Source organism: Sminthopsis crassicaudata, chromosome 2 (assembly GCF_048593235.1).
Source record: "Sminthopsis crassicaudata isolate SCR6 chromosome 2, ASM4859323v1, whole genome shotgun sequence".
In the NCBI taxonomy this organism is placed as follows: Eukaryota; Metazoa; Chordata; class Mammalia; order Dasyuromorphia; family Dasyuridae; genus Sminthopsis; species Sminthopsis crassicaudata.
Genome location: NC_133618.1, coordinates 10261017 through 10287522, shown reverse-complemented (window position 1 = coordinate 10287522; position 26506 = coordinate 10261017). Strand labels below are relative to the sequence as shown.

At 34.6% G+C, this 26506-nt stretch overlaps 1 protein-coding gene across 1 annotated transcript in view; it reads right to left on the bottom strand.

The window, feature by feature from the left end:
• Positions 1-26506, bottom strand: part of ADAM28 (ADAM metallopeptidase domain 28) — a 73815-nt gene that overhangs the window by 32057 nt on the left and 15252 nt on the right. The window contains 9 exon segments of the mRNA XM_074285423.1: positions 646-730; positions 2151-2320; positions 4882-4953; positions 5910-5972; positions 10490-10682; positions 17974-18050; positions 21372-21450; positions 23401-23477; positions 25705-25817. Coding sequence (XP_074141524.1) covers positions 646-730; positions 2151-2320; positions 4882-4953; positions 5910-5972; positions 10490-10682; positions 17974-18050; positions 21372-21450; positions 23401-23477; positions 25705-25817 — 929 coding nt within the window.

The following is a 26506-nucleotide window of genomic DNA, read 5'->3' as shown; positions in this document are numbered from 1 at the left end:
CTGAGTTCTTAATTTATTTCTGGAATCTTGGGCAAGGAATTAAGGGAACAACCTATAAACTCCCAGAGCAGCATCGTGCCTCTAGTGCTTAGTATCTTGCTACCCTATGGTAAACCTTTAATAACTTGCAAACCACAAAGTACTACAAAGTGCTAGTTATTATTATTATATTATCTTATGGATGCGTTAGGATTGGTTCATGAATCATTCACTAGGAGGTAGTATGACTCCTGCAAAGAGTTTAGAAGCCTGAGATTATTATGCAAAATGGAGTAAATCTTTAGAGATTAGGAATCCTCTTCTATAAAGTGAAGAATTTGGACAAAATGGTCTCTAAGATCACATTGATGAGGCTGTGACCTTGTTGAAGTTAATTAAGGGCATGGAATATGGGATAATTCTTTCCTCCCCTGTTCCTCAGAGGACTGGAAAGGAGAGGATAAGATTCCCAGTGAAGAAAGCAAGAAAAAAAAATTAGAAAATGTATTAACAATACAATTCAAATACTCTGTCTCTGGAGTAACTTTAATCCTTATGTACTGGAGAAACAAATGTACGTAACTTCATAGTCTCTACGTGCTTTCTTTGTCTTAAGGAAGATTACACAATAAATGGTAGAAAGCCCCAGTTTATCTCCCAGCCTACCTGTACAATGCCAACAGAGTGGTATGGAGAGCACATTGTCGACATGAATGCCAAGCCCACAATGGGTCCACTGAGGTCTATCCCACTGAAATTAAAAAAAAAAAAAGTTATGTGACCCTGGGCAAGTCACTTAACCCCAATTGCCTCAGAAAAAAAAAAAAGTGAAAATGTCACATTTTCAGTAAGTAAATCACTAGCCTCATGAAACAATGAAGAAGTGGTCAGTAAAGAGATGCTTCCTTGCTGCTTCCTTTTGTGATTTCCTCTTGGGAAAAGTCACATTTCATGGAAAATGTTCCCTATTTTTACACCTCAGTGATCCCAGTGTCCTTTTCAACAATTCAGTTCAATTCAATTCAATAAATCTTACTACATTCCATATAATAAACAGGAACTTGAGATTAAAGAACTAATATTTTATGGATAATTGGAAATTCTCCCTTCAAATTTTTCCAGAATTTCATTTTCTTCTATCTTTTTAACATTTAATAATATTCTTCATAATATTAATAAATAATTAATAAACTTGTATGATAGCATATTAATAATAATATAGTAATATAATATATCATGTTATAATATAATGTAATAAAAATAAACTTCACAGACATTTCTGGAAGCACCTCCCTCACTCCAAGAAATTTTAAATTTAAAAACAAATAAAAATTAAAACATTAAAATTTTAAAAATTAAAACAAATTTTTAAAAAATCAGGACATCTGATTTTACCTAATGACATATATGCAAGATTTCACACTCATTAATCTCCATCTCTCCAATAAAAGAAGAGAATCATCATAATAATCATCATCTTCTTCTTCTCATACTCCTCCTCTTCCTCCTCCTCATCCTTCTTCCCCTTCTCCTTTTCCTTCTTCTCCTCTCCTCCTCCTCCTCCTCTTCCTCTTTAACCATTATATAGCATTTTAAAGAGTATCATGGTTTTAATTATATACATATACATGTACATGTTTCTGTGTGTGTGTATGAATGATCTAATTTGAACTCCCCCCTTGTGATGTAACACAATAACAATAACAATATCCCAGCCAAGATCATTTCCTTTATTTTTTTTCTTTTTATTTTATTTTTTATTCTGCAAACATGAAACAAATTAGGTATTTTTCTATGCCATCCAGAATAGAGAGGACTGTATACAAATCACTATTTCAAATAGCTTTCTTTTCTTTTTACATGTATAAATAATGCATGTAATACATACAAAGAGAGAGCAATACTCCTTTGGAAACTCTGGAATTATATAAAGTTGTCAACACTTATTACATAATTATTATGCAAAAATAAAAATTGTTAAATTATCCAGATATTCCCCAAATATCCAGGTACTAAAGAGTTAACTAACTGAGTAGTTGTTGCAGACAATTAAATAGTTCATGCAGACATTAAATACTGTCTTTACACAACCTCTTTGGGCAAGATTTTTTCAAGTTTCTCTTCTAGTAGCCTTGGGCAGCCAGATTTTTGCATTGGAAATTGAAACTTACGTGATTAATTGGGCTACATCATGGCGCTTCATTTTAGGGAGAATCCCCCCTCGCCAATTTGAGAAATTCTCCAAAGTCACATTTGCATTAGGGCTTATTTTTATCTTATTTCCATGTGTCCATATTTCCATCCCGACCAAAGCCACTTGGATATTGAGCTTTTTATACAGCTGTCAAAAGAAAACATACTTTAGAACTAAGGGATTTAAACTTCTGATAACAGAGTAATTATTCAGATTTGCAAAATGTTGCAGAAACTATTATAAAATTGTGTGTCTCTTAATACATCCTTGTAAGATGCATACTCTGAGCAATTATTTTATTATTTTTATTATTTTATTATAACAAAATGATGACATTATGAGGGAAAGGGGATTCTTCCTCAAATTTTCCTAGAACATTTTATCTGAATCTTTCCTTTGGACTCAATACACCATACTTTGTGCTACATATACTTCTATCTATCCCTCTATCCATCCATCATCTATTTATTGATCCCTCTATCGGCAACAAGATGATATAATGAATGGAGATCCATCTCCATGAGTTCAAATCTGTCCTGAGACACTAGCTGTGTAACCCAAAGAAAGAAAGAAAGAAAGAAAGAAAGAAAGAAAGAAAGAAAGAAAGAAAGAAAGAAAGAAAGAAAGAAAGGAAGGAAGGAAGGAAGGAAGGAAGGAAGGAAGAAAGGAAAGAAGGAAGGAAGGAAGGAAGGAAGGAAGGAAGGAAGGAAGAAAGGAAAGAAAGAAAGAAAGAAAGAAAGAAAGAAAGAAAGAAAGAAAGAAAGAAAGAAAGAAAGAAAGAAAGAAAGAAAGAAAGAAAGAAAGAAAGAAAGAAAGAAAGAAAGAAAGAAAGAAAGAAAGAAAGAAAGAAAGAAAGAAAGAAAGAAAGAAAGAAAGAAGGGAGGGAGGGAGGGAGGAAGAATAACAAGAACAAGAAGTAAAAGGAGGAGGAGGAAGAACAAATGGAGAAGATAGATTTGGAGCTTATTGGCAGGCCATATGGTGTCTATCATCTTTGAATTTGAATAACTCACTTAAACTTTTGTATTCTCTATTTCATTATTTGTAAAATCAATTTGCTGGACTGGTTTTCCTCTGCCATCTCTTCCAGCTCTAAGTCTCTGGTTCTCTGAATCACTGGCTCTCGATCTCCCAATTGAGTGAATGTGTGAGGTCCAGACATTCTACTTCCATAAACATCATTCATGAGATTGGCTGACCATTTGTTGAAGATGTTTGATGCATGTGTGGAAAGACATTCTTACTTTGGTTAAAAATCAGACATAAGTTCTGAAGATCCTTACAGTTCTAAGAGTACTGAATCTTCTGGTCACTCTGATGGAAGAATCAAAATGGGAATTTCAGCAAATAGTCAGTGTGGGGGACAGGCAATACCCTAATTCAGTAATGTGCTTTGTTGGTCTATACCTCAGAGATGTGCTGTCAAGTTCCTTTATTAGTATAATTTTTTATTTTTTTTTTGTCAAAAAGATCAAGCAAATGAGGACAGTTCAGTGAGCTTTACATTACTAGAATGAATGCAAGTCAAAAAGCAAAGCTGAGGATTATGACTTCACCATTTTTGAATCTCTGATTTTATAACTACAAGATGATAAGTCCATACACATATTTCCAGTTTCATGGAAAGATTGACATGGTCCTAATAGTAGAAAACGAGTCAAAGAAAATAATTTTCAAAAGATCTTCAGAGTCCATTAAGTGTAACACTCCCACTTTGCAGAATGGGAAAACAAAAGCTCAAAAAAAGAAGAAGGAGTGCTGCTCAGATCCTAGGATTTGGGTCATAGACCTAGAGTTAGCCAAGACTTTAGATGTCATCTAATCCAATTATCTCATTTGAGGAAATTGAAGCTTAATAAATTCAAGTAATTTATGCCAGATTATGCTGGTAATAAGAATTCAAGACAGATTATGAGCCCAAGTCATGAAAATTTAGAGTTATACTGAAATAGATTTTAAGAATATCCAATCCAATCCTTAATTTATCAGAAAATAAATTATGTGACTTGCCTGGGGACACACAGGTAATAGCAAATAACAGAGGCAGGATTTCAACAAAGTTCCTCCATCTCCTGAGTTAGTGCTGTTTCTATCGGACCTTTTGGACTCTGAATTTATTGTAATACCCCCAAAGCTGCTTAAGACTTAGGAAAAGAGATTCAGAACTTTTAAAAAAATCCTATTCTATCTTCCTCCTTTAGAAACTGAAGCCTGGGGAAAGTAGCAAGTACCAAGATAAAAAAGGCCAATCTTAGATTCAAACCAGGTGTCTGACTCCCAAAGGGAAGTTTCCTCAATTCTATATTTTTCTTCCTTGGGCATTAAAGTACAGAGTACCTGGTGATATTCCAGTAGAAGGTTTTCAAGGTAATTCAATAGTAGAGGAGGTTTAAGAATCAGACCACAAATGTCTTGGGAATTTTTGTGGGGGCAGTATCTTGCAGATTGTGCTTTGAAAAAGATGGCACTGAATTCATGTTAGATTGACTCTCAAGCCACAATAACATTAACTGGAAGTATCCTTTAGAGGCAACAGGTATAAAATAAACCAGAAATTCCCTCTCTATCAGTGTTCATATGATGATGAATATGTTCATTCTGCTTTCCCTAGTTGAACAGCAATAATGGGTATCTCTAACCTTTCTAAGAAACCCTGAAAATGTCCTGGCAAACTGCTTTCATTTTGACTTAAATAATACAAATCATACCATATTTACAAAGTTGACCATGTCAAAAACCCTCTGTCTTATTTCTTCAGGATTTCGGTTGTACTTTCTGAACTAAAAAAAAAAATGAACAAGAGTGTCAATTTCAATGGAAACAAAATGATGACATTATGAGGGAAAGGGGATTCTTCCTCAAATTTTCCTGGAACATTTTATCTGAATCTTTCCTTTGGACTCAATACACCATACTTTGTGCTACATATACTTCTATCTATCCATCTATTTATAGCAATTCATTTATCATCTTAGTTCTCATGGAATTATGGAAGATTGTATGTTAGAGAAAAATAACTCATCCATATTGGGGGCTCTGTATTCACACTGCTGAAATCATAGCGCTCCACATCTCACCATTGTATATATCTATATGTATGTGTTTGCATACGTACATGCATATATACACAAATACATTGCATTAACATAGATATACATACATATACATTGTGTATTTATATACACATATATATGTTGTATATGCATATATTACATTCTGCATATAGTAGAATATGTTATATGTATATACATATGTTATATGTGTATTATATTTATATTTATGATAATATATACTATGTTAATCATAAGTGTGTATAAGTCAACCATTGTACAGACAGTGCAAATATACAATTGAAAATCTGGATCTACAGCATTGGGGCCCAGTGCCAATTGAAAAATCAAACAAAAAAATGAGAGTACGTATCTATCAATATAATGGCAACAAAAAAATATAAGATTAATGGAAAAAGAAAATGGAGAGTTTGAAAAAAAAATCAGCCACCTGTTTTTCTTAATCCCATAGATGATGTAAAGGAAAGTACACTGACTCCAGGTTATCAGCGCAGTGTTCAAATTGACCTTTATCTCCTTAGAACAATCGGTGCCTAGGTGACACAGAACCCTTTCTCCCTTTTAACAAGTCAAACAACACTTTTCCCTTTGTTCTCTCAGAAGCTGTGTAAATTATTTTCTTTATAAGGGAATTAACCAGAACATTGCTTTATCTAAATACTCACCACTTTATTATCCAGAACCAAATAGTACTCGATACATTTCTTTTGATTCATGTCTTCTAGTTTCTAACAAGAGATATAAAGAGGAAATTATTAATATACTATATTTCATCCCAATACTCTGATAGGAACACCTGCACCTGTTTATAATTCAACAATACAACTCAACAAACATCTCTTTTTAAATAACAAGTTCTACAATTTTCCAGGTCATATGAGCAACAAGATGGAGGACTAGACATTTTCTTTCATCTCCTGACCTCTCAAACTTCCCTAAAATATAAATTATATTTTAAAGATAAAGAACTTCAATTGTCTCCATGGCCTAGGACACCAAGAATCTAAAAATAATCTTAAAAATATAAACTGATGGCTTCTAAGAAGATATACCAAAGATTAAACCAGTAACAAAAGAAGGAACATGGCATCTAAATGTAATAAGTGAGCTTATTCATCAATCAATAAATAGTGCAAAACAATGCAAAACAGCCCAATTCTTGACCTTATGGAATTGTAGGAGAACATAGAAACACAACATATTGTTTCCAAATGGTTCAAAAGAGAAATAAGAATTATAATAAGAATTATAAGAGCAGCCTATATAGCAAAAATAACGGACAGAACAGAAAAACTAGAAATTGAAATGTCAAGGTTTATCAAAGAAATGAGAAAGTTCAATAGATTGGGCATGCAGATATCTAGTATGAAAGGACAATTTAGAAGAAATGAAAAAAGAATAAAATTTAAAAAAAATTGTCATGTAAGCAAAGCATATTCATCTGAAATATGGGATGTGTAGGAATGACCTAAGAACCTAAGGATATCCCATAAGAACATGACAAAAAAAACAAAACAAAACAAAACAAAAAAACACACCTGATCCTTTCATGCAGAAAAGAACAAGAAAACTTTCAAACACTGAAAATGAAATATCAATTAAAAGAAATACTAGATTGTCTCCAGAAAGAGAATCTAACCTTACAAGTTCCAAGACACATAGAGGTCAAATTTAATAATTCAATTCAGAAACAAGTTTTGCAAGCCATCAGTAAAAAGACCTTTAATTACAATACAAAAAAAAATCCAGGTAATGCAAGACTAGTCAGACTACTATAAAAAAAGAAGGAAAGATGTGAATAATGTGTTTTGAAAAACACTAGAGTTCAGAATGTAGCTTAGACTGACCTATTCTACAACTCTGAACTTACCATCCATGATAAAAAAAGAATGTTCAAGAGCAAAAAAGTGTTTGAAACATTTTTAGAAAGAAAACCAGAACTGAAGAGATTGTTTCTTAAGCAACCTAAACAATAGAAATTCAGGAAGAGTGAATAAATGCAGCCGTCAAAGATATTAGCAGTAATATCAGGACAATGGAGAAACCAATAGCAAAGCAAAACTCTAGTGGAGGAAATATCAAGAGACAGGTGGGAAGCATTGTGGATAGAACCTGGCAATACTTTTTCTTACAGGTGAGTCAATGATTTTTTAATCACATTATAATATGGAAGGATACATGAAAAAAGAGGAGAGGGATAGAGAGAAGGGTACAAAACACTAAGATTAAATCAAGGGTTAGGGATGAGGATAAGGGACCCCTGTGGTATTAGAAATTAGAAAAGCCTATAGGGGGGTAAATGAGGAAGAGATAGGGGATGGGGAGGATTTTAAATGAAGTTTTACTTTTGTAGTGGGAGGAACTTCCACTGATAAATGTACCTATGGGTGAAGAAAGATGGTCTGGGAAAGAAAATGGAAACCTTATTCTGGCAGTGGCTTGTGGGATTTGGTATCTAAGAATTCTACTCATGCTACATTAGGAGATACATACTTGGATTCCTTGAATACACCTGGAACCTCAGGGAATGGGAGAGCATGAACACAAGGGGGGCATTGGGAGAAAATAGGAAAAGAAAAATAACCAAAGGAGGGTATAGGTCAATGGGAGGCCAAATAATGAAAAATGTGGTCAGGGAATGTGGGCCACCTGGGGCATTGTCCTTTCTAGCACCTATGGTAATGGAATTGTTTTAGGAGTAAAACAAAAAGGGAAAGGAGTATCCATGGAATAAATGCTACCTGGAGTAAATGCTACCTGGGAGTGACAGAAACCACCTACATGGGAGAACCTAGAATGGACATCTTAGAATCTTTGATTACATAGGGAATATAGAGAAAGAAAGAGATCAGACCATTATAGGATGAAGAGAAAATGAATAATGAAGAGAGTGAAATCATTTTGGGAAAGGAGTATAAAAAAAGGAAATTTTAAAGACTAATAAACAAGACACATTGAAGGGAAGAAAAGGAAGGCAAATATTGACTGAGAAAAGGTGGAGGAGGGGAGAGAATTATATAACATGATAAAAGAAAGAGGCAAAAAGAAACTAATAAGGAAAATCTCAAAGGGAAAAGTGTGAGAGAGAATGAGAGAGAGAGAGAGAGAGAGAGAGAGAGAGAGAGAGAGAGAGAGAGAGAGAGAGAGAGAGAGAGAGAGAGAGAGAGAGAGAGAGAGAGAGACAAAGAGAGACAGAGAGAGACAAAGAGAGAGACAAAGAGAGAGACAAAGAGAGAGATCAGAGCTGAAGGAGAGCCAATGGAAAAAGTGCTTTATGAAAAAAAAAAAAAAACTAAGGTAAAATGACTAAAAGAAGTATAATATTTACATGAGATGAGAGAAAATCATAACTCGAAAAAATATTAGAGACAGATGGAAGAAAATATAAACCTAACATAGATTTACATGTAAATGGTTTAAACAATTCAACAAAATGAGAAAAAAAGAGATTTGGATAAGAAAGCAAACCTCACAATTTGTTACTTCCAAGAAATTTATTTCAAAAATAAAAACATACATAAAATAAAACTGAGAGGATAGAAAAATTATTATTCATTAAATGCATAAAAATAAGACAGGAGTTGCAATGACACTATCTGACAATGCAAAACCAAATATTCAAAAATGAAAAAATGAATAAATAAACAAGAAAAAGAACTATAGATAACCAAACATTTTCAATAATAAACATTACATCCAAATTCACAAAGAAAATCTTTTTTGAGCTACAAGAACACATAGAGTAATACAAAAAAAGATAGCAAATTTCAATATACTTCTCAGATTTGGATGTCTAATATGAAGATAAACAAAAAGGAACATTTGCAACTGAATTTATTAAGTCTCTGCTATGTGCCAAGGGCTGAGAATATAACGACCAAATGAAAATAAGTTCTGACTTCAACAAAACTGCATTCTACAGGAGGAATCCAATGCATATCTGTGGATAGTTGAATATCAAATAAATATGGACCATTAATCATACACTCACAAAGTAGACATTTGTTTATTTTCCCATCTCTTTTGAGATTTTGCACAAAATAGTGCATATAGTTAGGGCCGAATCCAAGATTAACTTGGAGAATTTTTTGTTTTTTTCTTCTGACTGTATGACTGCTCAAGACTCATCCTCTCTAGACCCATCTTCTCCAGGTTCATCCTACCCAGACTCTAAACCTCTCTCTAGTTCCTCCTTTTTCAAGATTCTTCCTGTGTTGCTTTTCACCAAGGAATCATTCTCAGCCAACTGTGAAATTTAGCAGTCTCTAATGAACTAACTCTTGCCAAGGTAGTAAATTAAAATGCATTACCCTTGCCATGGACATTTTCAATTAAATGTGAGACAATTCCCTAATTGAGAAGTAACAAGGGTAGAAGTAACAAGGGTGGAAGTAAAATTATAAATGACAAATGTTTAGAGTGTTAAGAAATAATATTGGGGGGTTATCCCCATCACTTGGGCTAAGGTGAATGCATTCTAGGTGAAAACATATTTCTTAGACCTGCACAAATGAAATGTTAATATAAAAAATGTGAGGACATATAGATATATACATTCACAATTTATATATTATGTATTACATATTAATAGAGTCATAGTATACACAATTTATATGTACTATACACAAACCAGACAGTACCATTTAAGTCACAGTCTATAGATTATTTTTTATGGAATTTTTTATATTATGTGTTCATCCCCATATCTAGGTAAACTAACTTTGGAGGGCCTCATCATTCTATTTATTCTCCCTCCATTTTCCTGACCTTTAAGGAGGAAATAAAATAAAAAACCATATTATAGAATTTAAGCTAAAAACAAATATCAAAAGTCCTTTAGTTCAACCCCACCATTTTTCAGATAAGAAAATTGAGATCCAGAAAGATTAACTTATCTAGGATCATACAGTTAGTAAATAATGACCTGGGATTTAGAATAAGGACCTCCAACAACCAACTAATTATTATGTACAACCTGTACAATTTTCTCAATATTATTATTCTCAATATTGTTAAGACAGTTATTATTACTGACTTTTATATCTGTTAATCTCAATGGTAATAGTCTGATCCAATGGGCTGTTGGGTTGGCTGCCATTGAGGTTGTCAGTTGCAGACCCAGGGTAACCAGGAAAGTTTGGGTGAGTTAGGATAACTCTGTTGCCTTTAAGGATTGTTTTGACTGATTCTTTTCTGAACTGAGCATAATACGTGGGGAGGGGGGGCAGGGAAGCACAATACTTACCACGGCATTATTTCCTGATCTTACAGTTTTCTCCACGATCAGATCTTCTTCTATTGTATCCACTCCACAGGATGTCTCAGGAAGGTTCTGTTCCTGGCTTTCATATGTGTACAGAGCATGCTCTTGCTCATCCTGCTCTGCCAGCCCCAGTGGTTCAATTAGATACCTTTGTTCCTGATGTTCAAAGAATCCCCTGAAAAGACATCAGAGCCAAACTTTCCTCAAACAATGATTGATAGTTGGGTTTTAAGGAGAGATTCTTGGCCAATGGATTCTCAGAGCAAGAAGGGATCTCAAGCACATACAACTCATACACAAAAAGGAATTCCTCTATAGCATAGCCAACAAATGGGATGCCAGCCCCTTCTTGAGAACTCTGATGAAGTACAACTCTGGACCTCCCAAAAAAGTCAAGGCATCTTTGTTTTCCTTACATTAAGTCTAAACTTCTCTCTTCAACTTCCCCCATGGATCTTGGCTCTGTCCTCAGGGTCCAAACATCCTAAAATAATCCTTTCTCTTTAATAGAGCCCTTCAAATACTTGAAAACAGATGTGAAGTCATGTCCACCAGTGCCACTACATTTCTTCTTCAGGATAAACATTCCCAGTTCTTTTAAACGAATCTCATATACCATGGATGTCAGATATCCTGTATCGACACCAATTTGTCAAAAGCCTGCTAATGGCTCTGGAAATCAAATGGACTTGAAGAAAGCACTTGAACAAACTCTGTGACTTCAGCCAGGTACTTAGATGCACTCTCTGGCTCTGTGGACTCATCTGTGTGGTGACCAAATCTTCATTGTAAGATGATGGACCACTGAGAGAAATCTACAGGCAATGTCAGATTCATCAAACTCACCCCAGAAATTGATTTTCTTTGACAAGTTTTAGAAAAAATTTTTTTCACATTATATTTATATATATATACATATTATGTATATATATATGTGTACATATATATATATATATATATATTCTCTCCCTCTGCTTACCACCCAGGGAAAAGAGCTGTAGATTCCTCTCTTGAATCACTGGATGCTTCAGCATCCCCAAGAAGGAGAAGATTCACTGCTTCACTTTTCTTTCTCAGATCCTTCTTGGATTGCTACTCTCCTGACATTATCTGGGAAGCCACACTCCTAATCTTTGAAGGAAATGTACTTGCTTCTGGCTACAACAGATGTTCTTAACCTGAGATCCTTGAATGTAAGGCTATGTATGCATGTGTATGTAAGTGTGCACATAAGTCTATTTCAATATAGTCGATTTCCTTTGTGGTCCTATGTCTATTCATTGCAGTCAATATTTATTATTTACTGGATCCTTGGTGGCAACTAATGGATAAAGGGTTGAGTCCAGAGTCAGAAAGCCTCAGACACTTACTAACTATATGAACCTGGATAAGTCTCTTACCCCTATTTCTTTCAGTTACTTCATCTGTAGAGTGAATGTGAGAAGATAATGACAAACCACTCCAGTATCTCTGCCAAGGAGACCCTAAATGAAGTCACAAAGAGTAAGAAATGACTGAAATGACTGAACAGCAAGAGTAGCACACTGAATAAATATGGGACTTGAAGTCAGGATAATCAGCTCAATCTGATGTCAGATTATGTAATCACTGCTTGCTTCAGTTTCCTCATCTGTTAAAATGGAGATAACAATAGCATCTACCTGTCAGGGTGTTGTATGTAACAATTGAAATAATATTTCTAAGGTATTTAGCCTGGTACATATTAAATGCTATGTAAATGTTAGCTATTATTATAATTTTGAGACTGGGTCTGTAGGCTTCACCAGGATTTCAAAGAAGTTTCTCACATAAAACAAATTAAGAAGCTGTGACATAGATTATCTAACTCCCTAGTATTTAAGAGAATTTAAAATTGCCTCTTAACTCCAGGTTCACAATGATTCTTCTTCCTTTTCTCCGTCAGGTTGTGTTCTTCTATTCTATAAACTCCTGATATGGGTCACAATTTTCCCTCTTCTGCTTTTTTTTGCTTTCACAATAAAAGTCTTTTTTGCTCTCTTTTTCTAAGAAAATACAATCACCCATGAGTGAATTGGCATTTCTCATGCCTTTTTGCTTTCTCTCCAATGAAAGGATTAACCTATACCTTGAGATAGATAATAATTACTTGTTCTATATGGTTTACTATTAATTTCTCCCTATTATTCACACATAAAAGATCATCAGTCTTCATCTTTCTAGTTGTTCTTGTAGCCAACCTGGTTGTCTTTCCTACTCATCTAATTACTTTCCATATCATTTTGTAAATCCTTGATAAAGAGCTCAACCAATGAAGTTTCTTCTAATCCAATTAATATTTGCAGGTTATCAGCTAAGTACTTTGAATGTTCTTCTAGTTTTCTTTATTTTCACTGTGCAGCACTTGGCTGCACTTACTTCTCCAACTATTTAAATGACTTTTCATATTCAAATCATCAATGAAAACATGCTGTTGCCAGCCTTCTTTGGCCACACATCTCTCCATTGCTCTTTGGGTCATCCATGATGGTAATCATTCTTAAATGGTGGTATTTATATCTTATTCAGAGCTTATATTCCATTGTGAGAAGAACATTCATTCAACACACTAATGTCTACAATTAGGTGAGTAAAGGTATTCCTTCTGCTGACCCAAATCAAGTGTTCTAACATGAATTTCTGAAGACATGATAACAAACAGATTGATTGATGAGCAGGAAAGTTAGGATTTGCCTAAGGAGCATACATGCACCAATGAGAATGCATAAAGAACTCACTAACCAATAAGGCAGAGGCAGGTAAAGCAGGATGCAAACAAAAAGTATAACATGACTCTATAAAAGTAGAATCTTGAGCACTAAAAGTAAAACTAACTGAATCTAGTAAAGAAAACTAAGAAAAAACAGAAGAAAAAATATATGTACACACGTATGTACACACACACACATACACACACACACATACACATTCTCCCAACTATATTGGGGAGGGGGAGAAGATGAGTAAAGAATGGAATAGATGGCTTCCTGGAACAGATGCAGAGAAGCCAAGGATATTCTTTTAAATCTCTGTTTTCACTCTGTTTTGGGGAACTAGAAAAATAGAAGAAAAACACTCCCAGAAAGTTTTATTTGTGAGAAAAATAAGGAGATATCAAAGGATGTCTTCCCCTCAGCAGCTGGGTCCAAGAGGATCTGGAAAATACAATTTCTGAGCTACTATCAGGAGTCTTTGAAAAGTAGAATGGAACAATAAAAATACTACAGGATTAGAGAAGGATCAATGTCCAGATAAATTCTCAAACTATGAAACTGATGTTGTGCCAATTATGAACCAGACTTTTGTTCCTGGAAAATTTTGTTCTCTCTCTTTTTTTTTTAGTTCAACACTCAGTGTCCTTTACAGAGAAAACAGAAGTTTAAAAAATGAGTATACCCTTACTTTCTCTCCATTCAACCTAAAAAGCTATTTGGTTCTTAATAAATATAAAGGTTAGTGAGTATTTAGAAGAGGAAGTAGCTTCCCTCAAAAGCAGTTCATGCCAGAGTAATTGGACCTCCCTATTTAACAAGATTGCCTGATTGGTATTTCTAAAGCTAGGGGCAGCTAGATGGAGCAATGGATAGAGCATGGGCCCTGAAGTCAGAAGGACTTGTGTTCAAATCCAGTATTGGACACTTAACAGTTACTAGAAATGTAATCCTGGGCAAGTCACTTAACCCAATTTGCCTGGCAAAAAAATAAAATAAAATCACCAAAATAAAAGAAATTCTATGGATCTACTTGACCTAGATGTTAATAAAGCATTTGAAAGTCTCATATGTCATTGTTTTTTGATGGTGTACTAGATGTGGGCTAAATAATAGTCCATTTAGGTAGATCTGGAACTAATTAAATGAATAGCTCCAAAGAGAAGTCATTCATGATTCAATTTGAAAAGAAGTCTCTTTAGAGTGTCCCATAGATCTTCTATAATTATGAACTGGATGCAGACCACTGGTCCAATTTTCAGAAGACCCAAGAGAATGTGACAGAATCATGATTCCCAACTATTTCTATATTCTAGATTTTTAGGTTGAAATTAGCAAGACAAAGATTGTTTGTGATAATGCTAAGGTATCACCCTTGGCTTCAGAAATGCAATGAAAAAGGTTGAAAATGGAGGAGGTAGATCTAAAATTTAATTCATCTGAAAAAGAGAGTATATTGAATGCTTGGGATATAGCCTATTCAAAAGCATGGTAGCATAATATGCAACCTTCAATTCCCAGAACAAATGAAATAGTTTGGCAGGCCTGTAGACTTCCTAAATGGGAGTAGTAGCAATAAGGCTAAAAAGAAGCATGATTCCATTAGAATTTCACTAAATGTGAGCTCCTTGAGGGCAGGCCCTAGTTTTGCCTTTCTTTGCATCCTGGTAGTCACATACCTGATTTACAAAATGTTTGTTCATTGATTGTGAAGGTTTTAAAATATATTATGAAAAGATTGTGGTTTTTCCTACACACAATTAGGGAATAATTTGAAATTATTTTAACTTGGGCATAAAATAGTGCTGTACTTATAGAGTTAATTATCTCCTCCTCTATCTGGACCAATTCAAAGTATCCAAAAGGCAATTGGAATTGTGAGAATAAAGGTAAGAAAAAAGAGTAAGGCTGGATTTAAGATTTGAGAATAATCTGCATAAAGATAATTGAATCCAGAAAATAGTAATAATTAAAATAATAATTGAATCTACCAAAGCTGATGAAATTTCCAAATGAAATATCATAGAAGGAAAAGAGAAAAAGATCCAGGAGAAACACCCATGGTTAATCGGAGCAACTTCTGGACCAATTCAAAATATCCAAAAGGCAATTGAAATTGTGAGAATAAAGGTAAGAAAAAAGCATAAGGCGGTATAAGTAGATTTGAGAATAACCTGCATAAAGATAATTAAATCCAGAAAATAATAATAATAATTAAAATAATAATTGAATCTACAAAAACTGATGACATTTCCAAATGAAATATCATAGAAGGAAAAGAGAAAAAGATCCAGGAGAAACACCCATGGTTAACAGGAGCAACTTTAGTGAAGATCAAACCAAGGACTTATGGTCTTATAGACAGGAGCAGAACCAGAAAGGAAAACCAAGAGAAAAGAGTCTGTCAAAGAGAAGAGAATGATTAATAGTGGAAAAGATCCAAAAAGATCAAGAAGGATGAGGATTGAAAAAAGTCTAATGAATATAACAATTAAGAGATCCCTGGCAATTTTAGAAAGTGATGTGTGTTGAATGATAAGAGCAGAAACCAGATTGCAGATAATTGAAAAGGCAATGGGAAGAAAGGAAGCCCAGATCTATTTCTGCAGATTTGTCTAAATTTGTCTCATTTTTATTCATTATCCTAGATCTGTCCTCTCAATTTAAGAACAAACTTTATCCATATTCTCTTTCTTCAAGAGTTCCTGTAATTTTCAGAACAACAAACCAGATAAACTCCTGTTTCATTACAACCCTTCAAATAATTCAAACCATAGGATTATTGATCCAGAGATGGAAAAGTTGTGGGGTATAAATCTCCTGTCCAGCATAAATCTCCCATTTTATAAATAAGGAAACTAGACTCAGGAAAGTTGTAATTTAACCAAACTCCCATAGGTAGTATACCAGAGCCAGGATTGAACCTAAATCATCTGACATCAGATTCAGTATCCTGTGTTTTATAGGTCTTATTGTGACTTGAAAACCACCATCATCCCCACTGAAATTGGCAAATCAATTATCCCCAGTTGCTTCAAGACAATTTCTTAAGGCATCATTTTTTATCCCTTACAATCCTTCTTAATTCCCTTTAGCATGTTTCAGCTTGTCAACGCCGTTACTTAAAGCTAGCAGATAATGTGGAGCACACACTACAAATAGGATCAACCTAAAGAAGAATGCAGAATCAAGGAGGAAAAATATCTGAAATCCTACCAGGTCCAATTTCATTTAAGCTCTAATGTAACTGAGCTTCTTTTCATGAACAATTAATACAAAATCAAGGTCAAAATGTCATCTCCATATATAGAGCTTGCTACTAGAAACTATGATGATTAGGCAGCTGCCTTCTAGCTGTTGCATACATAGACCATTCCATCTCTTCCCATGTACCATGGTCCCCCTTAGCACATACTCACACTTTCCTTATATCTCCCCTTACAGAATGCCAGTTTGGGTTTGTAATCCAAAGAAATCATAAAAGAGGGAAAAGTACCCACATGTGCAAAAATGTTTGTAGCAGCTCTATGTGGTGGAAAGAGAGTAGCTGCCATCATTTGGGGAATGGATGAATAAATCATGGTATGTCAAAGTAAGGGAATATTATTGTTCTCTAAAAAAGAATGAACAAGTTGATTTAAGAAAGGTCTGGAAAGATTTACATGAACTGATGCTGAGCAAAACAAGCAGAACCAAGTAGCCAGGTTGTACACAGTAACAGGAAGATTGTGCAGTAATCATGACAGATCTGGTTCTTCTAAGAGGTTCAGTAATCTAAGGCAATTCCCATAAATTCTGGTTGGAAAATACCATCTGCATCCAGAAAGAGAACTATGGAGACTGAATATTAATCAACACATGCTATGCTCACTTTTTTTTCCTTCTGGTTTTTCTCATTTTTCCCTTTTTGTTCTGATTTTTTCTACCAGCACAATTGGTAAGGGAATGTGTAAAAAAGAATTAATGTATATGGATAACAAAAATGGTTTTATGTGTAACGGGATTTAAATTTAATTTAAAATTAAGTATTAAAAAGGAATGTCCAGCTTTTGTCAAAGCATAGTTTAAGAGCTAGATATCCCTGCGTCTAGGAAAAGATCTAAGGAGATTGCTTGTAAATCAAAACATGGTATGTTCATTTTTTTTAATCTGTCCCTTGGTTTTTCCTTTTACTTTAATTTTTCTCTCCCAACATGATTCATAAAGCAATGTGTATTAAAAATAAAATATTTAAATAATTAAATAAATAATTAGAAGAGCTAGACCTCACTAGGTCTTTAGATAATCTTAGATATCTATCACCTCTAAATCTATGGGTTTTCTGATAGTTCACATTCTCTTCTTACTGAAACTTTTATACAAAAACAGATTTGGAACTAGAATAAATACTAGAGGTCATCAATTCTAATTGCATCATTTTATAGATGAGGAAACTGAGACTGAGAATCATAAACAAGTCTTGCCCTAGGTAACCCAGTTAGTCAGTGATAAAAATAGTAGTTTCTTAAATCAACTTGTTCATCCTTTTTTATAAAACAATAATATTCCCTTACTTTCACATATCATGATTTATTTATCCATTCTCCAAATGACAGCATCTACTCACTTTCCACCACAAAAAGCTGCACATGTGGGTACTTTTCCCAAGCTATCCTGTTTGTGGAGAGTGATTTGTATGGATGGAACTCTTCATCAGCCTCCATTATCTATCCCTTAGCCAAACTGCAAAGAACTCACCTCAGACCCTGACAGGTACTAATGCTGGCTGTAGACATCTCCTCATTCATGATGTGTCCTTGGTAATAGCAGTTTTCCTGAATGGGGATGGGGAAAAAGTGATTCAAGGGATGTTCAGTCTTTCATCCATATAAAACTACAGAATATAAATTTAGAAACAAGAATAAAATGAAGAAAAAATATTTGCATGGCCAAAAAAATACATTTGTAAAGTGTCCAGGCTCTGCCTCCCTCTCTGGTGCCCCCTTGACCTCAACACACGTGTGCTCTGAGTAGCTGCTTAATGCCTACTCGTAGTCCTGGGACTGGGGCTAGGTAATAGCTACAAGGATCTCTTCTTCTCTTTAGTGGGCCTACTGATGATCTACTCATAAGATCAAGACTTCAAAGGATCTTCTTAGCTGCCATTGTATCCAATCCTCTCATTTTAGATATGAGCCAAATGAGACCCAAGCAAATTAAGTGATTTTCCCAAGATCTTACAAATTTGAGTGTTTGTAGTGGGATTTGAATCCAGGTCTTCTTGATTCCAGGGTGAGCCCCCATTCTCTAAAATTCATTACCTTTATTCATTAAAGGAACCCAACCAATGCCTTTTGATAGATGTGGAATAGAAAAGGCTGCAGCCCAGGGGAACTACAAGTTATATTTAACTACAAGTTCAATGCCCTTACTGGAAGCCACATTCTCTGAAATGTTTCCTTGAGGGAGTAAAGCTTAGTTACAATAGACCTCTGAGACTCCCTGTATTGTTGTGTACCATTAATTCTAACCAGCTAGTTGGTGCAGTAGTTAGAGTTATGGACCTGGAATGAGGATTATCTGAGTTCAAATCCATCCTTAGACATTTTCTAGCTATGCGAGCCTGGATAAATCTTTTAACTTCTCTTTACCTCAATTTCCTCAACTGTAAAATGGGGATAATATTAGTATAACAGGGTCATTACATTACAATTGATCATTACAAGGATCAAATGAGACAGTAATTAATTGTCTACTTAACACAGTGTCTAGTGATGAAGTCCTAAATAACTGGGCATGAAATGTTGATGGCAAGCAAGAAGGGCACTGAGGGGGATCATTTTAGCCTTATGGCCCCACCTTGCTGTGTCTAGCCAAGAAATCCAAGTTATGTCAAACACCTAAGGTGAAATTTCCCCTATAAACTTCTCCATGGCTCATGCCATCCATCGTCTTGATCTATTTCTTGTCACTGGACCCAGATGGCTCTGGAGGTGAAAGTGAGGCAGGTGATCTTACACAGCCTTCCCTCTCTTAAACCCAATTCACTTGCATGACATGGCATCCCCTCCCTGATGTTCTTCAGCCCTTCCCCATGCCATGTAGTATCTTTCCTCTCATTCCCAGTAGTTCTCATGGTGTTTCTCCTCTCATCCCCCACCATGGCTTATGGTGTCTTTCTTCTTACAGTTAACTATTTTTATGATGCCATCAGTTAAGACCATATTCCTACCTCATGGGGTGTTTTCTTTCCCCTGGCTAATTGTAAGTTCCACTGGGGAATTTATCTTTTCCAACATGAATCGTTAAAATCCCCTTTTTACCATGTGCTCTTTCAATTCTATTTCATTTTGACATTCCAGGTGTCTATTGTACCTCTTCATTTTGTCTAATCTATTTTCCTAAATAAATCTACCATTTGTCAAAGAGAATGGGAATTGAGAATTCTTCATGACCGAATGGCAACATTTGGTGCCTACATCAGTCTTAATATCTGGTGTTCTTCTAAATCACCTCATTTAGTTCCAACAACCTTAGCATCTAGTATACAGTTAGTACTATATAAATGTCAACTATTATTATTAAACTGCTTGCACTGGACAAGGACAGAGAGGCTAAAAAATGGTGAGTCTCAGACAAATGTCTCCATAGAGCTGGAAAAAGGAGATTCAGAAAGCAATGATGAGCCATATAATGTCCTCAACACAGCTTGGTGGGTAGAGAGCTGTCCTGGGTGTCAAATAGAACTGGATTCAAGTGTTGTTCCTGATTTATACTAACTTTGTCACTCTTAACAAATTATGGAGCTTCCAAGTACCTGTGGCAGCTCTCCAAGTATAAAAGATAACAAAGCAGCTGCTGACCTGCATTGGTGGAGGAATCTGACTGGGACTTGTTTGTGATAGCTATAGATCTGCTTCTAGATAGATAGATAGATAGATAGATAGATAGATAGATAGAGAGATAGAGAGATAAGTACATAAATAAATGAATATGTAAATAAATAAATAGATGAATACATAAATAAATGAATAAATAGAAAGATGGATAAATATAAATAAATAAATTAACAAATAAAAAATCAAATAAATGAATAGATGTATGAATGAATGAAGATGATAGATAGATAATTAAATAAATAAATTTATTGAAGCAAATAAATACATAACTAAATAAACTCACAGACAGACAGATAAATAAACTGTGTGAAATTCCAATCTTTGTTTCAGTGATATACCCAGGATATGCCTCATGACAGAAAGGATTAGTCTGACAAATAGCTTGTTAGGCTATTTATTCCCTGAGGAAACTTTTCTAACAGCAATGGCAGTGTTGATTTGATTGGGCTTTCAGAAATGGAAAAGGGTGGAGTAGGTAGAAGGTATGGGCATCCCAGCAAGGTGATTAGGGAGCAAAGGGAAACTTGGCTCCAGTTGATGTAGACATAGTAACTCATGTAAGACATTTTAATGTATCTCTTTAAAGGTCATATGTTTAGAGAAAACTCCCAGGGTCACTTATCTATGGTTATGGCATAAGCCCCAGTAGAAGGTCAACTCCTAGAGGGCAGAGGCAACTGTTCTCTGAGACCTCAGTGCTTAGGACTGGAATGGACACAGAATAAGGGCTCAGAAAATGCTGATTGATTGACTAATTGGACACCCAGAATCCCAATAAAGCACCTGATACTTAGGAGCAAGGACAAGATCTGTGTAAACAATGAATAGTCTTACAGAGTTGCATGGAACAGCAAGAGGTTGAGCAACTCATGTAGGATCACACAGTCAGTATGTATCAAAGGAAGTATTTGAACTCAGGTTTTCTAGGACAGCTCTCTGCTCACTATGCCATGCCATCTCTCGCCTGGCCCATCCTCAATAAGTCCTTTTGAATAAAAGACTGAATCAGGGCAGCCAGGTGATACAGTGTATTGAGTCATGGAGCCAAGAGAATCTGAATTCAAATCCAGTCTCAGACACTTACTAGATGTGTAACCCTCAATTGCCTCCTAAAAATTAAACAAAATAAAAATAAATGAATGAATCATCATCACCATCATTATTGACAAAATGTGTTCAGTAAGAATCCCTGCACCCCTCTCTGAAATCATTTGACTTGCATGAATCCCCATCCAGGAAGACACTGTGATACGCTACCATGATCTGAGGGCTTGTAGTGACTGCCTCTCCTGTGGATGAATAGTGAACTTCCACATAATCTGGGGACAGGAACTCCCTAAAGAAAAGACAAGGAAAAATGTTATTGAGATTAATTAGAAAGATGAGATGGCAATAATATTTATGATAATAATAATGACCAATGATATTATTTATTAATCATTTTTTATTTATTTATTAATCATTTTCTTCAGGGGAAAAATAAAACAAATTTGTGAGTAATCTGGAGGCTTATGATTTCATCAGTTTAGGGTATTCCCAGTGAGAGGATTCCCTCCACAAATGAACAGAGGGACATCTCTTTTTTGACTCATAGTCTGAGAGTAGCCTGGGGCTAGTTAAGTCAGGATCAAGAGATACTAAGTGTTAAAGCTGAATATGAACTCACTTCAGTTGATCTCAAGATCACTTTGCACTCTTCCTTGGGATCAGATGCAAAGAGAACAGTTGTAGATTTTGTCTTATGACGTATGAAGAGGGATTGGAGTGTTTTGCTTGGCTCTGGAGAAGAGAACTAGTAGAACAGAGGGATCAATCCATGCATCTGCTAATCTATCTACTTGTTCTGATGAAGTACATCCTGCCCACCGGTGTCTGTGAGAAGCATTGCCAAACTGAGATAGATTCAAAAAGATTGTGTGTCTTCAGGGACCTTCCATGCTAATGGATGTCATAGTGTATATAAAGCAATTTGCACAATGAGATGGTCAGACCAGGCAACCTCTGGGTTTCCTTAGCAATGTAAATCTTATGTTCTTCTAATCCTAAATTTCACCAAGAGGCAAAGAGGTTTAGGTTCTTTTCCCAATTTTCCTAATTAGGAGGTCTGTCCATCAATAGTGTAGCATCCCTCCTGCTTGAAGTAGAGACTGGTTTTTGTCAGTAATCTATTCAGATATTGGTTGGACCCAATGGTCCCTGAGATACCTGACAATGCTGAGATTATATGTGCTCAGAACATTTTTGGATATAAAACTAAGATAATAGAAAATTGAAATTCCCAAAGAAGTAAAGTGACTTATTTGTCCAAGGTCAGCAAGGTGGTGACTTTCAGAGCTAGCTAGGTAACATTAAAAAATGTAGCCCCAGATCTAGTCAGGAAAACCTGAGTTCAAATCTATCCCCAGATGCTTACTAGCTATATAAATCTGAGTAAGTCATAGCCCCTCTCGCAGCCTCAGCTTCCTTATCTGTAAAATGGGAATAATTACGGCATCTGATTCCCAGGGTGTTATGAGTATCAAATGAGGTAATGCTTTTAAAGTACTTTGCAGACCTTAAAATTTATATAAATAATACTACTACATCTCTTATTATTATATGAATAGCTATTATTATGAGTCTTTATTATACAAGAATTATACTCAGCACTTCTGACTTTAAGTCTAATTCTCATTTCTATGAACAATCTCTCTGAGTCTATATATATATATATATATATGTATGTTTATATGCATGTATACATGTAACTCCTCATCTGTGTATATATTTATATGTATATATGTAATTGCACATCTGTATATATGTACATATATGCATATGTATATATGTGTGTGTAATTCCTCATCTAGGTATGTATTTATATGTGTGTAATTCCTCATTTATAAATTATAAGTTAAAATAATGTAATTATCCACTTCATGTAATTCCTCATCTAGGTATGTATTTATATATATATATATATATATATATATATACATATATATATATATGTAATTCCTCATTTGTAAATTATAAATTAAAATATTGTAATTATCTACTGCATGAGGTTGCTGCAAGGAAAGTTCTTTATCAATCCAAAAAACCTTTGCATTATGATTTGCTTTGCTGAGTTTGGCTTTTTGCTCTAATGATAATCGTAATAATAATAGCTAATATTTATATAGTACACAGTATTAACTAGTAGTAACATAGTATTCATTAGAATTATGTGTTAATCTAGGTCTTTTAACACCATTGGATCATCAATGGAAGATATAAAGGAAGTGGAAATAGCAAAAGCACCTACTTATTTTTTTCCAAATGAAGGATCACAGTTTTTCCTTTTAAGTTGATTTCATACTGCATCAGATCTTCATACCTCTCCTGCAAATATTTACAAGCATTAGCATGTCAAGGAGCAAGTGTCTCTCCACAACCCTCCTATGCCAATATTCATTGGCTGTTACAGCCACACACACCCTATGCAAGACAAAATGAATAAGTGGGAAGGGAGTTCCCTGAGTGGCAAATGATATATGTGCTATTCAAAGGAAAGAGATAAAGGTAAGAGAAGAATGAGCAAATCTGAAATATGACTGAGAAGTATACAAAAGAAAAAAGATAGCCCCCGAGAAAATGGAAGCTCAGGAAAGGCCAAACCATGAAATTTGCCATGTAGCCATTTGCACCTTGGAAATTAGCATTATTATTATTTTGCTGATTGATTCAGAAATCAAATGAGTTTTGTTTTTTTAAAGCACTTAGTACAGTACCTGGCAAATAGTAGTTCTTATGATAATGCTTATTTCCTGTCCATTTCCATTTCCTATAATATTTTGATTTATTTTTTTTCTCCCTTACCGTTTCTTTCTCTAGACAGCAATCTGATATAGGCTATATATCATATTTTTTTGAAAGTCAATTGTTCAACTTTTACCAGCACACTACATGCTCATTCAATACTTGTGACATTATACAGAGAGGGAGGATAAATATGAAGCTGGAAATAGAGATAAATATGTAGGTTACACCTGTAGTTGCAGATAGAAATCTAATTCTAATATTAAGTATAGATGTAGGTGTAGACATAATTGTGTATATATATATATATATATAATATATATGTACAGAGAGAGAGAGAGAGAGAGAGAGAGAGAGAGAGAGAGAGAGAGATCCATAGATATATATCTATATAGACATATAAATAGGGGCAGCTAGGTGGCGTACCAGCCTTGAATTCAGGAGGACCCCAGTTCAAATCTGGTCTCAGACACTTAACACTTCCTAGCTGTGTGACCTTGGGCAAGTCACTTGACCCCAGCCTCAGGGGGAAAAACAAAGCAAAACAAAAAGATATATAAATATATAGAGATATGTGTCTGTATAAATATAGCTGAGGCTTTATTAAGCATCCACAATGTGCCAGACCCAATGTTAAGTGCTACAGATACAAAGAAAGGTGAAAGTATATTTGTTATAGTCTATTGTCATATAGATTTAGATAGAGATGTAGACAAGGTTATTGTCAAAGAAAATGATTTATTTAAATCTCTTTGCAAACCTTAAAATAACATATAAAGGTGCACTCTGATGACTTTATTTAGCTATTTAGTTTAATACCATGAACATTTATTAAGCACCTACTGTGCAAGGTTCTGATAGATCAGACCCTGAACATTCAAAGAATAAAATGAATACTAGACCCTTGCACCAAGAAGCTTGTATTTTTCTGGGTAATACGCCACATAGACATAGAAATAAATACATCATTTTTTTTTTTTTGAATAGTGGGAATATTAACAGTTGGGATGAAGTAACTATCAGAAAAAAAAAAATTTCCACTGAAGTCAGGAGCTGAAAGTTGAAAGAAGGTAGGAATTCTGAAAGATAGAGATGAAAAGAGAGAGAGCATCCAAACATGGGGTGAAGAAGGCAGAGGGACAGGAGAGACTGTGCAAAGATAAGGCAGAGGAAGTAGATGTTTCTGGTCCCATGGATGCCACAGTTAGGGGGTTCATTTTAGAAGTTCCAACCCTGCTTCTCAGTGTGGATCACTTGCCATGGATGCATGTATGGCCAAGTTATGTTCATTTGTGGTTGATCATAAAATAACTTCATTTTTATAATCACTCCATCAACAAACATGCATTAAGCAAAAACTATACTACACACTAGGGATGCAAGGCTTCCAGAAGTTAATCTTATATCTACCATAAGCATTTATCAAGGCATCTAGGTGATGCAATGGCTAGAATGTTGAGCTTGGAATCAGGAAGACTCATCTTCCTGAGTTCAAATCCATTCTCAAATACTTACTCCTTAAAATAAAGATATTAAAAACACCTACATCACAGGGTTGTTTTAAGGATAAAAATATAATATTTGTAAAGCACTTTACGGCAGAGTACATGGAGTCACTTCACTAGTTAAAAGCTATATATTATAAAAGTAAATATTGAAAACTAATAAATATCATTTTAAAATGTATGCCTGGCAATTTTAAGTTTAATGCATTTTTGATATTTTCTCCATTTTCTTTCTCTACTTTTTTTAACATCATAAAATGTATTTTAAAAATATAATCCAATGAAATTTCCTATGGATCTCATACCTGCTTTTGGTGCTTCTGGTTTTCCTCCACATCTCTCTTATGTAGGAAATGTCGCTTCCGTGGATAAATGATATCAAATATCTTTTTCTGAGGGGGTTCATCGACAGCTCTTACTAAGAAAAGTAAGAAGGAAGAATATTGAAGCAACATTGGAATATCTCAATTCATAAATTCACTATTTCCTTTTAATAATCGATCTTCATGTAACCCTTCAATGTTTGCAATGCTTGATGTACTTGTTACATTCAGTACTTTCAATGACCCTGTAGGGAAGGTACCATCTAACAAATTATACTCATTTCTCAAATGAGGAAGCTGTGACCAATATAAAATAAAGGATTCTGCCCAAGGGCTCACATTGCTGTCAACTTTTCAAACAAAGGATTCTAAACTAATTCTATATTAAGTTTTTTTTTTTTCCCTTAATTCATATTAATTCAATTCAAACTTTGATTAAGTAAAAACATTGTGTCATTTCTTAGGAGACAAAGAGATTAAAAATGAAACAATCCCTATCCTGAGTGAAATTATGTTTTATTATAGGGAAGCACCAAGACAAGTAAATTCAAAGTAAGTTCAGACTGGTAATGGAACAATACACCATACAGTCTCTGGTGACAATTGTTTCCCTAGAGATGAAATAAGTTACCTAGCTGAAATGAGCTACCTTGAAAGTACAGAGGGGTTTAGACTTTCTTCAGAATAGTTACTTGAATGAATTAATGAGGTAATAAGTGCATGAAAGTCAATGTAAGAAGAAAAATAAAAAGGGAAGGAAATTGGGTGCCATAGAGAATAGACT